This window comes from Morus notabilis, unplaced genomic scaffold, assembly GCF_000414095.1.
Source record: "Morus notabilis unplaced genomic scaffold, ASM41409v2 Scaffold73, whole genome shotgun sequence".
NCBI classification, from domain to species: domain Eukaryota; kingdom Viridiplantae; phylum Streptophyta; class Magnoliopsida; order Rosales; family Moraceae; genus Morus; species Morus notabilis.
The window spans coordinates 220,200-233,081 of NW_010358777.1; the positions used below are offsets into that span (position 1 = coordinate 220,200).

General features: G+C 40.2%; 2 protein-coding genes across 3 annotated transcripts; one reads left to right on the top strand and one right to left on the bottom strand.

Annotated features, from left to right (window-relative positions):
* Positions 1 to 1,398: 1,398 nt before the first annotated feature.
* Positions 1,399 to 3,615, top strand: LOC21409095 (protein SPIRAL1-like 1). The gene is made up of 3 exons (XM_010093288.2): positions 1,399 to 1,528; positions 2,533 to 2,832; positions 3,220 to 3,615. The coding sequence occupies exons 2-3, from the start codon at positions 2,569 to 2,571 to the stop codon at positions 3,307 to 3,309; spliced, it is 354 nt and encodes a 117-aa protein (XP_010091590.1). The 5' UTR covers positions 1,399 to 1,528; positions 2,533 to 2,568; the 3' UTR covers positions 3,310 to 3,615.
* A 689-nt stretch (positions 3,616 to 4,304) lies between these two features.
* On the bottom strand, positions 4,305 to 7,283 carry LOC21409096 (ubiquinone biosynthesis protein COQ4 homolog, mitochondrial). Of its 2 annotated transcripts, none has more exons than XM_024162504.1 (4): positions 7,087 to 7,283; positions 6,898 to 6,983; positions 6,435 to 6,623; positions 4,305 to 5,085 (listed from the first exon to the last, which is right to left on the bottom strand). In XM_024162504.1, the coding sequence occupies exons 3-4, from the start codon at positions 6,615 to 6,617 to the stop codon at positions 4,585 to 4,587; spliced, it is 684 nt and encodes a 227-aa protein (XP_024018272.1). In that variant the 5' UTR covers positions 6,618 to 6,623; positions 6,898 to 6,983; positions 7,087 to 7,283; the 3' UTR covers positions 4,305 to 4,584. The 2 variants fall into 2 exon arrangements, with proteins under 2 accessions (XP_024018272.1, XP_024018273.1); XM_024162505.1 differs by having other exon boundaries at positions 6,898 to 6,999.
* Between the last annotated feature and the right edge of the window lie 5,599 nt (positions 7,284 to 12,882).

The window sequence follows — 12,882 nt, forward strand, 5'->3', positions numbered from 1 at the left end:
TTTTAATTAATATATTTTTATTAATATAATTATTTGATTAAAAAGATTATAAATCAAAAATAAAAAGTAAAAATTCTAATATGCATTTTTAAAGGGATTTTGTCTATTTTTTTCCTTCAACTTTGAACTGTTGTAGTAAAAGGACTTTTTATTTATCTCAAGCTAGTTATTGAATAAAAAAGACCATTTCACAGAAATTAATTTTGAGGAGCAAATAAGTGAAAAACAATTGTCAAACTATTGTGCTTGTTCTTTAGGCCTCGTTCATTTCACTTATTCGAGTTTTACTACAGTAAAAAGCTCTTAGAAATAGTCACATTTAACTTTTTTACTACAGTAAAAAACTCTCACATAAAATCACATTTCAACTCAAATTAAAAATTCGAATCAGCGAACTAAACATGTCTATGTATTTCTTCTCCATTTTCACTTAAGGTGAGTGTATTTAGAGCCCGTTTGGTAAAGGGATTCGTTCCCTGATTCGAATCATGATTCGTGGTTCGTTACAGTATTTTCTCTCATAAAAAATACACGTAAATCGAAAATAATTATAATCACATGGTTCTAATTCATAAACTAAACGGGCTAGTTTTCAAAATTTTATTGATATAATTAGACAATGATTAAAGGATGAGGGCATAAATAGATGATGATCAAACATTTGTTTAGAATGATGATTTAACGTTTAAAGCATGAGATAGTGATTAAAGTTTCATTTTTTTAATTTATCCTTCACATGAACATTTCTGTTTTTGTCATAATTTTAAAGTTTAAGTGATATAATGAGACGATTAAAGTTCAATTAAAATTTACGTGCTCACGTGTTTTTTCATTTTTTTTTTTATAGAAATTATGAAATTCAAGTGCATGTGCATCATTTTGTTTTTCGTAATTTGAATGGCATATTGAAAATAATAATCCGTTCGAAAAAAATTATTCCGGAATTTAGGTCATATTTCATTTCATTTTCTAAATTTAAATAACTATATTCGCTCCCCTAAACCTCTTAACTTTAGCAAATCTGCCCTTTATGTCAAATAAATAGTCAGAAAAACTACTATGGCCGGCCAATATCTGGAAGAGCAAAACCTAATTAAACTAAAATACAAAAAAAAAATAATGATAAAAAAATAAAGTTCCATAAGTCCTAGACAATATTTCACTAAAGTTTAAGGAGAAAATTTTAAATTTGGGACCGTTCTCCGTATATTAATATACTAGTAAGTTATATTTTATGTCCGTTAATTTATATAAAATCACATAAAAAATTAAAAAATATACAAATCTAATGTAAAAAAAATATCCTAAAAAATAAATAGTTGAAAAGAAGTAAAAAGAGCTTAGAAATAAAAGTTAGATTTAAAAAAGAATAAAATCGCTTTATATCATAACGCGTAGATTACACTTTGGAGCACTATTATATGTCCCTCTCCCTCCCTCTCACTCTTCCCCTCTCTCTCTCCTCACTGTAGCTGCAGTTACTCTCTCTGCTTCGGAGCTTCGCTTCAGATCTGATCCCAACAACCAGGTATTCTTGCGATGCCCTAACCCTAGATCTTATCATTTCTTGGCGGATTTAGGGTTCAATCACGAGGTTATGTTGTCAATTTCTTCTGTTCTTTCCATTTCATTGTCACTGTTTTTGGATGGACATTTTGATGTTTTCTGGAAGCATCCGATGATATCATCACACGCATTCTGTTTTGTTAGATCTATTCGTTGTTTTGGCTGAGCAATTTTGCGATTGAGACGTTTCTCTTGTCTTGATTTGCGATTTCTCGGGTTTTTTTTTTTTCCTTTAGTAGACTCGGAAGGATTTTTCTTTTATCTAGTAGTATTCTTTGAATTGGTTCGAATTTCTTGTGATCTTAGACTTTAAGATCTTATCTGTTCAATGAATTATCAGTCGGTCAGTTTGGGGATTACTAGATCCTGATAAAAGGCTAGGAAAAATCTTGAGTTTTTCTTAATGGGAATTAGCTATGGAGTCTCTGGTGTAGTTTGTTGCTCTGATGACCTCAAAACTTTTTATTATTAGCGAAATAACGTTTTGGATTTGACATAAAGCTACTAAGAAACTGCCCTATTCATGATTTTAGCGTGAAATAACTTTCAAGGTTTTTTAGAGAGTTAGTTGGTTGGCCTACCAAGTGTCCTATGAACCTTAAACTTCATGATGAGTCCCACGGTTAGAGTTGTTTGATACCAACGCAAGGCCAGAAATTTTCAAGTAGGTGTGATGAAATATACAAATCGAGTTGATGTGGGAGCTTTTAAGATCTATTGTATGTGGGGTAATCTTATCATAAAGCAGATTGACTATAGCAAGGAAGTATCTAAAATTTAGTAACAAATGCTTTGGGCCTAATTGTGACAAGGTTTTGTGATAATGCTTCTCGAATGTTAGATTATTCATGATACTTGTTTGAGCCATGCTTAAGAAATAGACAGTATAGCTTTCAATATAGTTCTCCGTTGTGAAATTCATTTGAGATTGAACCATTTGTTACCTTTTCCATCTATTGCAAGCAGAATTTGGAGATACTCATCTTAGAGAACTAAGAGAACATGGGTCGTGGAAATAGCAGTGGCGGGGGCCAAAGTTCATTGGGTTATCTTTTTGGCAGTGGAGAGGCTCCCAAGCCAGCCACAAACAAAGCTGCTGCTCCTACAAATGAAGTGCGGGCTGTGAATGATGTGCCTGCCTCCAAACCTACTGCGGCTCCTCCTCAGCCGGTAGATGTTAGCAAGCAGATTCCTGCTGGTATCAACAGTACTTCTACCAACAACTACATGCGAGCGGATGGTCAGAACACTGGCAACTTCATCACGGTATGATTTTCCCATTTATTGCTTCTATTTCCCTGATGCAGTATACATATGGACTCTTACTCTTTTGAAGTGCTTAAGGTTTTTTCTTTTTGAACTAAAATTATGGAGCAGAATCATTTATATGGGTAGTGTGGATTTTGTTTTTGAATGAAAGCACCGGGAGTCTTTGGACAGGTAAAATTATGCTTTGCTACGAGAGAACAACCCCACAAGGAATCCTGCCCACAGATTTTTACCAACTTTACTCAACCTTGAATCTGAAGAAAAATGAAAATGTAGACCGCGTTGTATAGATTGTTTAGCGCATGTTTCACTTATATGATTCCAGTTAGGTGTGAGATGCATATTCATTTTTTTTTTTTTTTTTTTTCTCTTTCCTGGGTGCAGGATCGGCCCTCAACTAAGGTCCACGCTGCTCCTGGTGGTGGATCTTCTCTGGATTACCTCTTTGGTGGACCAGGTGGTGGTGGTAACTGAGATATGCCCTCGTCGTAACTGAAGTGTTCATTGATTTTTGTGGAATTATCTACTTTAGATGAAGGGTCGTTTTCGTATAATCAGATAATATCTGGACTTGCAATGTAATATATAGTTGTGATGGTTGTTGGGATTGTTCAATCAAAGAGCACTCTTCTTTAGATGCTTAAGACATTTGCTACACAGCATTTGGTGTGGACAAAGTGACATTTCCTAGTGCATAGTCGTTGTTCACAATCTGTTTCGTATGTTTTGTTTGGCAGTAGGGAAACTCTGCCCAATGCAATTTTTCTTTGCTCTCGTTCATCTTTGTTTGTTTCTACCCTTGCTGCTTGGTTGGTAGTGATAATTTTTTCCAGTTAGGATGTGCTTTTTAATAGGGGCAGGGTCACAGTTATTCGCTTATGCTTTGTTGGTACGATCTTCTATTCTTCTCCATAGTAAAGATAAAAGAAAGTCGTAGAAAAAATGGACGTTGTTACAGCTTAGAATGGTTCATCCATCAATGTCAAAGTACTGTTGTTGAATCAAATAAAGTTGCTATCGGCGACTTAATTAAATGATGCTCTCTTCGTCTTATGTGCTAGCTATCACTTGCTTGGGGAAGCAAACTCAAAAGGCGAAGGGGAAAAAAATCAATCAAGTTACTTCTGCGCAAGAAAAAAACCAAGTAACTGTTTGCCTTGATAATCACGAGGACATGCTCCTAAGTGCAAATGTCTTTTACTTGAAGCATCACCTAATTATCAGTTGGTTTACTGAGAAAAAGGTGAAACAAGCATGCGATTAGAATTGGCATTGGTAAGAACCCCGAACGTGTATTTTGCATGTGATTTTCTGAACATATTTACACATCCGCAGTCTAGCCCAGTGGCTTCCTCATATTCTGGCTCGGAATAAAGCTTGGGTCCTGATTGAGCAACTAGTAGTCCTATCTATCCACCTCTCCAGACGCAATATCTTGAGACTGAGCTTGATAGCTGCCATCAAGATATATATATGTGTGCGCGCGCGCATATAAAACATACATATCAAGACGAAATTAGGAGCAGTTCGAGATTGCTGTAGTGTAGTGACGGACAATGAGAAGAAAAACTGAATTACATTTAAATTTGGCACATGCATCACTTACAAAGAAACGTTCTGTTATACATGTTGTATAGAAGAGGGTTGTCCTTGTCTAGAGAAGAAAGTTACATTTCTCAGTGCAAGGAACGTTATTCAAACAAATGCTGGTGATTATGAGACCAAACTCAAAACTATACCATTTTCTGGTCACGTTTGTTTAGAAGCAGCAGGAGCAGGAATAATACCCCATTTTCTGCGCACATCCTCCAAGTCCTCGTGAAAGTGCCGCTCATAATATACACACATAAGATCAGTGCAATGTGCACCAGCCCGGATGGCCCAAGGGAAGTAGTGTTGGAAGAACAATTTCCTTTGCTTCTCACTGAATCTAGCAGTACCCCCGACTACAGATAGCAGACACATGGGAAGATACATTTGCTCAAACTCTATTACTTTGAGGGCCGACTCACCAATCAAGTTTGTGGGGAGGTCAAAGAGGGTGTGCCAGAAGTCGTGAACCTCGCGAGCCCGCATGGCCACATACGCTAGCTCTTCTGTCTCCATGAACCGCACTGGTGGTCTATCATCAGGGGAAAAGTTCCTTGATCCCATGAATTTTGCATAGGCAGCGCCAAATGTGTTCTCTGGTAGGTCCCATGCATGTCCAACTTTTGATGATATCACTCGTGGTTGCTCCTGTAGTATGGCCTGTAACGAGAGGAAAAGTGTGGTCTCAGTTTGAGCAGGGACACAACATAAGAAGAGCAAAATCTTGAGAGAATAGACTACCGTAGTCAACAGATAATGGCAATGAAATCATGCGCCCGTGCGCGCACAAGGAGAGATAAGTTTTGGCTTCGTTAACTAAGGCCCTGTTTGTTTCATTAATTTAGTTCAGTTCAACTCAATTTGAACAGTGAGCATAGTTTGAACTGGCGTTTGGTAAGCATGCAGTTTGAATTATATTCCCCGTTTGAACTGAGTTAAACAGCCCAACTTAGAGTGTGTTTGGTATGATGGAAAAGTGAAAGGAAGGAAGTAAGTAGAGGGATTATTGGATGGAAAATGATAGAGTTGGTTGTTTGGTAAGAAGGAAGAGAGGAGAGAAAGGAAAATATGATGAAAAAAAATTATGGTGGGGCCACTATTTTTTATCTCTCCAACATTAGAAGGAAAACTAAAATCCACTCATTGATGGCTAAATTTACTCTTGTGTCTCTATTTTAAAATCTAAATTAATATTAAAAAATTGATAAAATAGTCATTTAGGCTATTATATGTTTTCTTTCCTCTCATTATACCAAACACTATAAAAGAAAATCAACTTCATTCCTTTCCTTCACATTTTCTTTCTTTTATGTGTTTTCTTTCCATTCTCTTTTCTTTTCCTCCTACCAAACGGAGTGTTAGAGTTTAGCTCCCCCCCCCAAGTTCAACCATTCAAACCATTTTTTAACAATAAAAAGTGCACACTCTCTGCTTTTCACACCTACCAAACAAAAATTCGAATTTTATTCCCCGTTCAAATTAAAACTTTAACTACACATCTAAATGTTAATTTAAACTACAATTTAAACCACACAGTTTGAATTTTTCTGTTCAAATCAAAAAGTTCAAACCAACAAAGTTTAAACCAACGAACCAAACTGGGGGCTAAGAGTATCCATAATGACAAGTTTCACTTTCTTCTTTCACTTGATCAAAACCCTAAGTAACAAGAACTAGATCTGAGCATTCTCAAAACATGATGATTATAAACATAAAATAAACCAGGACCCTAAACAAGTCTCCGCTAAATTGAATCCCTCATGGTCAGCATGAACACCAATACAGCAACTACGATGTGACATGCGGCTACAGTCCATAAACATAAAACACATTAATCTACATGTCTATTGGTTCACACATTCTACATGTTATAAACACATAAGACGTTGATAATAGTTTCAACAAGAAAACTGTAAGGTAACAAAAGTAGACCTTCTTATTCAAACATTGATAATCCATTGCTTAGCAACTAATATAGATACATCATAAGGAGTGGATAAGAGGGTTACCCTGCCTTCTGGGCTCTGCTTCATTCTGTCAAGAACTCTCTCAAAAGCAGGTTTTCCTGTTGTCTCTCCGAGAGCCGCAATAAGGTCAGCTCTCCTTGGGTCTAGCAATGCCCCCACCGCCGAGCCAACAGCAACAGCGGCCTGCTGCCACGTGTTAAGCCGGACACGAGAACCTCCTATCATTGAAACCTATCAAAATCGAAAATGACGTTCAAAAACCACGAAAGGCATTTTGACAAGCAGTTTGTGGACGCAGGTTTTAACTATTTGACATAACTTAAAAGGTAATTGACTGATTAGTCTCTGAAAGATGATAACTTGATCCCTATAGATAGTTTCGATTTGGACAATCAAGTTCCTGGACTCCTAATAATTGAATTTCCAAATATAATCTGCAATTGATTTAAAAAAAAAAAAAACAAAAAACATATAATGGCAAAAAAAAAGGAAAAAAGAAAAGGACCTGGTTATTTCTCAGCACTCAGGCATTAATATCCAAAACTCAGACCAATTTCATATGAACAATCACAGACCAAACGGTGGAAATTGCTGCAAAACACAAAAACTAGTTTTTCATATTAAACCGCAAATTAGATAAACCCTAGCACTAATATCCCCAAATCATCAACAATTGAAAAGCCTAGCCCCACACCTGTGCAGCAGCCGCCAACCTTCCAACCGGAGAGAAGAACTCGTGCTCGTCGCCGCCGCCGAGAAGAACTCCGTGCTCGTCGCAGACTAGAGAGAGAATGAAAAACAGTAGAAGTCGAATATATGTTTAAAAGAGTAATTTGCGCTGTTGATCCTTAACCCTTCCGTACGTGACACTTTGATCTTTCTTCTTTTAATTTTGGCAAAGTAACCCCTTAACTTTTAAAATGCTAACGATTAAGCCCTTTCTGTCCTTTTGAACGGTTTGCATCATGTGTCCTCCGGTATAAGAGGGTATATTGGTAAAGTGATATATTTTATGTTTAACCAAAGTTAAAATAAAAAACCAAAAAAAAAAAAAACTGAAGGAAAAGTTTTGATACATAAGACCGTAAGTTATGAACACGCCAATATCGCTGTGAACGACTTTTTCATGAACAAGAAGTATGTTGGCTTCAAGACATCAAAGAGGCACATTCAAGATGGTTATTGTTGACAGTTAAATTTCGTCAACAGAAATACGCTGAGTTATCTACTGGTATCCTATTGGGTTATCGGTTGAAAATTAATTGTATATTTAAAATTAGGTTGTGAAGTGTTTGTTGTATTTTTGGAAGCATGAGTATAACACTTGAATGAGATGACACACGAAATTTATAGTGGTTCACTCTGTTAATGAAGAGCTACATCCACTTGTGTATTGTATTTCTCTTTGGACTTTTACAATTTACATGCAAGTACATTCTCTCTCTGATTCAGTACTCAAGAAGTCCATCCCCTTCGTGTATGGGGCTTTGCCCCTTTTATATCTCAAGCTTCCTTCGTGGGTGGTTCTCCTTTGTAGGTAGAAGTACCCGAGTGGCCTACCTTTTTAGGCCCAGACCGTAGCCCACTAATCACCTTTTGAACTGTTCACTCAGCCAATTGGTCTTCCATTACGACTCTGTGGATTCCTATAATCCTTCACTGCCCACTGTAGGGCGGTTTAGGGGATTACAATTAATGCCTGTGCTGCAGACGTCTCCCATCCCTAGACACAACTTGTGATGTCAGGCTCCTTTCTGAAGAGTATTCCCCTCGTCGTCTGCGTTGTGTAGACCTCATGTCCTTCCTGGCAGTCGACCCTTTCCAGACATAAGAATTTTGTTGCCATAAGATCGACGTCATGACTGGTCGGCGGTATGCCGGGTCGATGCCCTAAGTCAGGCCTTTCTTTGCAGCGTAGAGGAGAAGCGAGCTTCAAGCGTCGAGGGTTGTCACCTTTTGAGAGAAAGTAGGGCCACGTGTCACGCTGTCACCTTTTTACATGTCACCCATATTTTCCCATACAACAGCTGCCCCCAGGCTGAGGGTTTCCTTTAGACAGCCTCGAGCTAATGCCTCGGGTATGGGAACCTAATTCTGAGCCTTTCTCCGCAATGATGGTCTTGACGCTTTGGCTTTCCTCAAGGAATGTAACCGTCGCGTCGGTCATTTCACCAGGCTGACGTAAGGCTTTATTTTGAAAAGGCGAATACAAGCCCTTGGATCGTGCCCATTCATCTTCCCGCCTTTGTTTGCTGCCGTCATATCTGGGCAAAATGCCTATGCCGTTGGATTTTATGAACTTTATCTGACGATCAGAGGTCGAGGGCTTATTTTCCTTTAAATACTCCTCGAACCGAAGCCATTTTTTCCCAAACTTCTTGAACTGCCGTTACTCTGCCTGAATTCTTCCTTGTAGATTCCAACTTGCATCCCTTGCTCTTCTCGATGCCTCGTAAAGCTATCTCGGAACTCAACTTTGCCCAGATTCTGACGCACTGGTAAGCTTAACGATTGCTCGTTTGTATTGTTTAATGACTTTACTGGCTTTCCTATTGAACCATACACATGTTAATATGTGAAATGTAAAGGATAGAGATTGTACCATACGCTTTGTTTGACCCACGTAGGATAGTTTTTCTGATTTCTGGCTGATTGTGGTATCTGACTCCTGGGTTCTGATGAACCTCAGTTGTTTATGAACATTCGCCGTTACCATTTTTATATGAATGATTGACGTTATGTTGAGAGGCGCCAGTGGTAATTGAGCAATCGTTGTTTTAGAATGGTCGTCGTTTACTCCTTCCTCTCAACTTAGGATTTTGACTTAGCTCCTTGTCTTTTTTACCACCAGAACAATGGCCTCAAACCCCACCTGTCGAGAGGACCCGTCCATTGTATGGCCAGACTCCCTTTCCATGGTGGAGATTTTGTGGTCATCTTCCTCATCAGACGGCGACTCAATATTAAGTGAAATAGAAGAATACATGGCCGAACCAAGCGAGGGTTTTAGCAACGAGTTTGATAACGTTGACCGTATGATGGAAGAAGAAGTTAATAAGATTCCTTTCACGGGAGGCAACGTATGTGGGGTCGCCGCTTCACTGGTGAAGGCCCCCTTGGCTGCCACGAGCGAAGACCCGGACATGCCATTTTTTACGGCCGATGTCGTGGCGTCGAGGGTCCGAAATAAAGACATCATTCGGGTTGTCAAAGAAGGTTGGATCGACAGGAGATGGTTTGAGTACCTCCTCCCGGATGTACATTTTAGGACCAGTATGCCTCCTACCGGGTATCTCCCTGTATATACTCGGGCTGTTACTGCTGGGATGACCTTACCCGTTCATCCCTTCGTTAAGGACTACTGCCATTTTTATGGTATCTCTCATGCCAAATTGGCACTGAATTTTTGGTATTGTTTTGCCGGCGACTGGGTTTTTTGGAGCCAGCGGTTTGATATGGACCTACCGCTGGATGAGTTTATGTTTATGTATAGGTTATGCCACGTCGCCAAATGTGCGGGGTGGTATTTTTTGAGTGGGCATGGGCGATCCAAGCCTAGGCTTGGTACGTGAATACGAGGTATTCCCTCGTCATCACATGGGTGGAAACCCATATTTTTTATGATACGAGGGCCTTTTAATTTTCACCCCGACGACCGCATGCCCCGCCGAAGGAAGGTGCAAATGTCGTTTGGAAATATGGGTGAGAATTCGACACTTCGTTTCTTTCCCTTTCCCTCTCTCTCTTTTTTTTTATTTATTTTTATTTTTTTACAGCGCTGACAGTTCTTTTATTATGCAATTAGCCACGATCGGCCGAAGCTCGCTGGGAATAGATTGGCGAGGGTTGAAAAGACTTTTTTGTACTCGGAGAAGGCTCACCATATTGACACCCTCTTGACCAAGTCCAAACTTAGAGAAGCAGGGTTGATTCTTGACCTTCCAGACCCCTCTGATCTTCCCGCCACCCGTGAATACTTTCATCTAAGCGACGAAGGTAAACTCCTGGGCTCGACGCTTCTCTTAATCTTATTTTGCATAACTACATGTTGACTGCATTCTGACTTGTCATTTGCACAGAAATGGCTTCTTTAAGGATTCAGCTCCCAGGCAACCGGCAGCCTCAGCCCGGCCTGCAACCTCAATTCAAAGGAAAAGAGAAAGCCAGCACCTCTTCCCCGGCGCCGAAGAGAAGGAAAACCACGGAGGTTTTTTTGGGGTCAGGGGCGGAAGCTCATGCGCCCAAAAGAGGGCGCAAAGAGAAGGTGCCAGTGACCGAGACTTGGACGCCGGCAGTTCCAATCCCCGACGTTGCTGGTATTCCTTCGGCGCCTAGGGAACGCGTGCTTATTTCGGGGGCAAAAATCATGGATTCCAACTTCCAAGTTCCAGATATTTCTGACGCCGAGATTGGGGCCATGCTGAAGCTTCCTCCCCGTTTCTCCCTCGTCTTCCAGGCCTTGTACGAATCATTTCTTGAGCCACACTGGATCTCCGCAACTCATTCTTCTCTAGTGGATCGTCAGCGCAAGCAGATTTCCTTCTAGATTCATGTAATCGACCGTGCTTTTTTCATTTTTAGATTTGTCCTTCACATCATTATTTTCTAACTTCCAATTTTTTAGGGCCTAGTTCTTATCATTCTCAACCTTATTGATCTAGTCAAGGTTGAGGAACATGGTAAGGAGATGGACAGTCTGGAAGCCAAGCTTACATCTCTTCTTGACGATGCCAAAGAAAAGTGCTCGTCTGCCGTCGAGGAGAGGGACGTGGCCGTGGCCAAGTTGGCGAGTTTGGAAGGTGAACTGGCCAAGCTGTCGAGCCTTCAAAATGAGTTGGCCAGCTTGAAGACTGCAGTCGAAGAGCTTACAAAACGGGCGAAGATCTCTGAGAAGAAATCGGCCGAAGCTACTGAGGCCGTGAAGAAGTGCTTTGCTGAGGGAAAGGCTGAAGGGAAGAAGGAAGCCGAAGCTGAGGCCTCAGCAATGTTCGACGCCAAGCGTGCAGAGATTATTGAGGAGTTTAAGGCTTCCCCGGAGCTCATCGACATTCGCACCAAAGACTTTCAGTCCGCTGGACAGCAAATTGTCGATCTCATTAAACAAGAGCATCCCAAGTGGGATTTGAGCTTCCTTTATATTCCTCCTCCTCCTGCTGACGATGACAATTCTTCCCCCCTGGCGATGGTGATGACTCGGTGGCTAGTGGCGAGGGTTAGGGCTTCTCTTTTTCTTTTTTGTAGAGACTGCTATATGTTATTATATACATTTTATATAATATTGGATTTCCTTTCATTTTATTTGTTTTTGAAGATAGTAGATTTCATAATTGTTCGTCGCTCTCCTTAGATGAGTAATTTATTTTTACCCCTTAGCGTCGTCGTCTTAGTAAATTCCTTAGAATTTGCTAAGTGTTCGCCTCTTCTCCTTAGAGGAGACCACGTTAACTTTACCCCTTGGGTCGTCGTCTTAGTAAATTTCGTAAAATTTGCTAAATGTTCGCCTCTCCTCCTTGGAGGAGACGACGTTAACTTTTACCCCTTGGGGTCGTCGTTCTCTAGTGATCCGTAGACCCCTTACTGTCCCTCATGTCTGTTTAATATACCTTAGTTTTTTAAGCAAACATGTTATTTAAGGGGTAAATTCCTTTCTCATTTTTTAACAATATTTCTAAAAACACATCAATTTATTTAAATTACCAAAAATATAATTAAGATGCGTAAGAATTACATACACTATTGGTAGTGCAGCCTTAGCTGTTCTACATTCTATGGGTGTTGAATTCGCTTGCCGGTGAGGCTTTCCAAAATGTAGGTGTCAGGATGCAACACTTATACGGTAGGTTCCTTCCCAAGTTGGGCCCAGAGGACCAATATTTTTGGGTTTCGTACTCTGTGTCACCCTCTTCAATACTAGGTCTCTTGGGACGAACCTTCTTTGTCTAACTTTCTTGTTGTAATACCGTGATGCCCTTTGCTGATATGCGGCGAGACGTGGTTAGGAGTCGAGCCTTTTTTCTTATAACAGGTCGAGTTCTCCATTCATGGCTTTTGTATTACCGTCGTCGTTGTAGACAACAGTTCTTAGAGTCGGTGTCTCAATTTCTACGGGGAGTACCGCCTCGACGCCATACGCCATGGAGAAGGGTGTTTCACCCATAGTGGTTCGGCTTGTCGTTCTATATGCCCATAGGACCTTTGGAAGTTCTTTGGCTCATCGCCCCTTTAAATCGTCGAGCTTCTTCTTTAGGGTATACTTTAATATTTTGTTGACGGCCTCAACTTGACCATTGGACTGTGGATGTATTGGCGCCGAGAAGTCCTTTCGAATGCCTAAGCTATCGCAGAACTTGCGTGTTGAGGTATTATCGAATTGTTTCCCATTGTCAGATACTATTGAGTGTGGGACCCCGAATCTGCACACGATGTTATTCCACATGAAGTTGGTGCAAGCTGCTTCCGTGGTCGTAGTTAGAGCCTTTGTCTCTGCCCA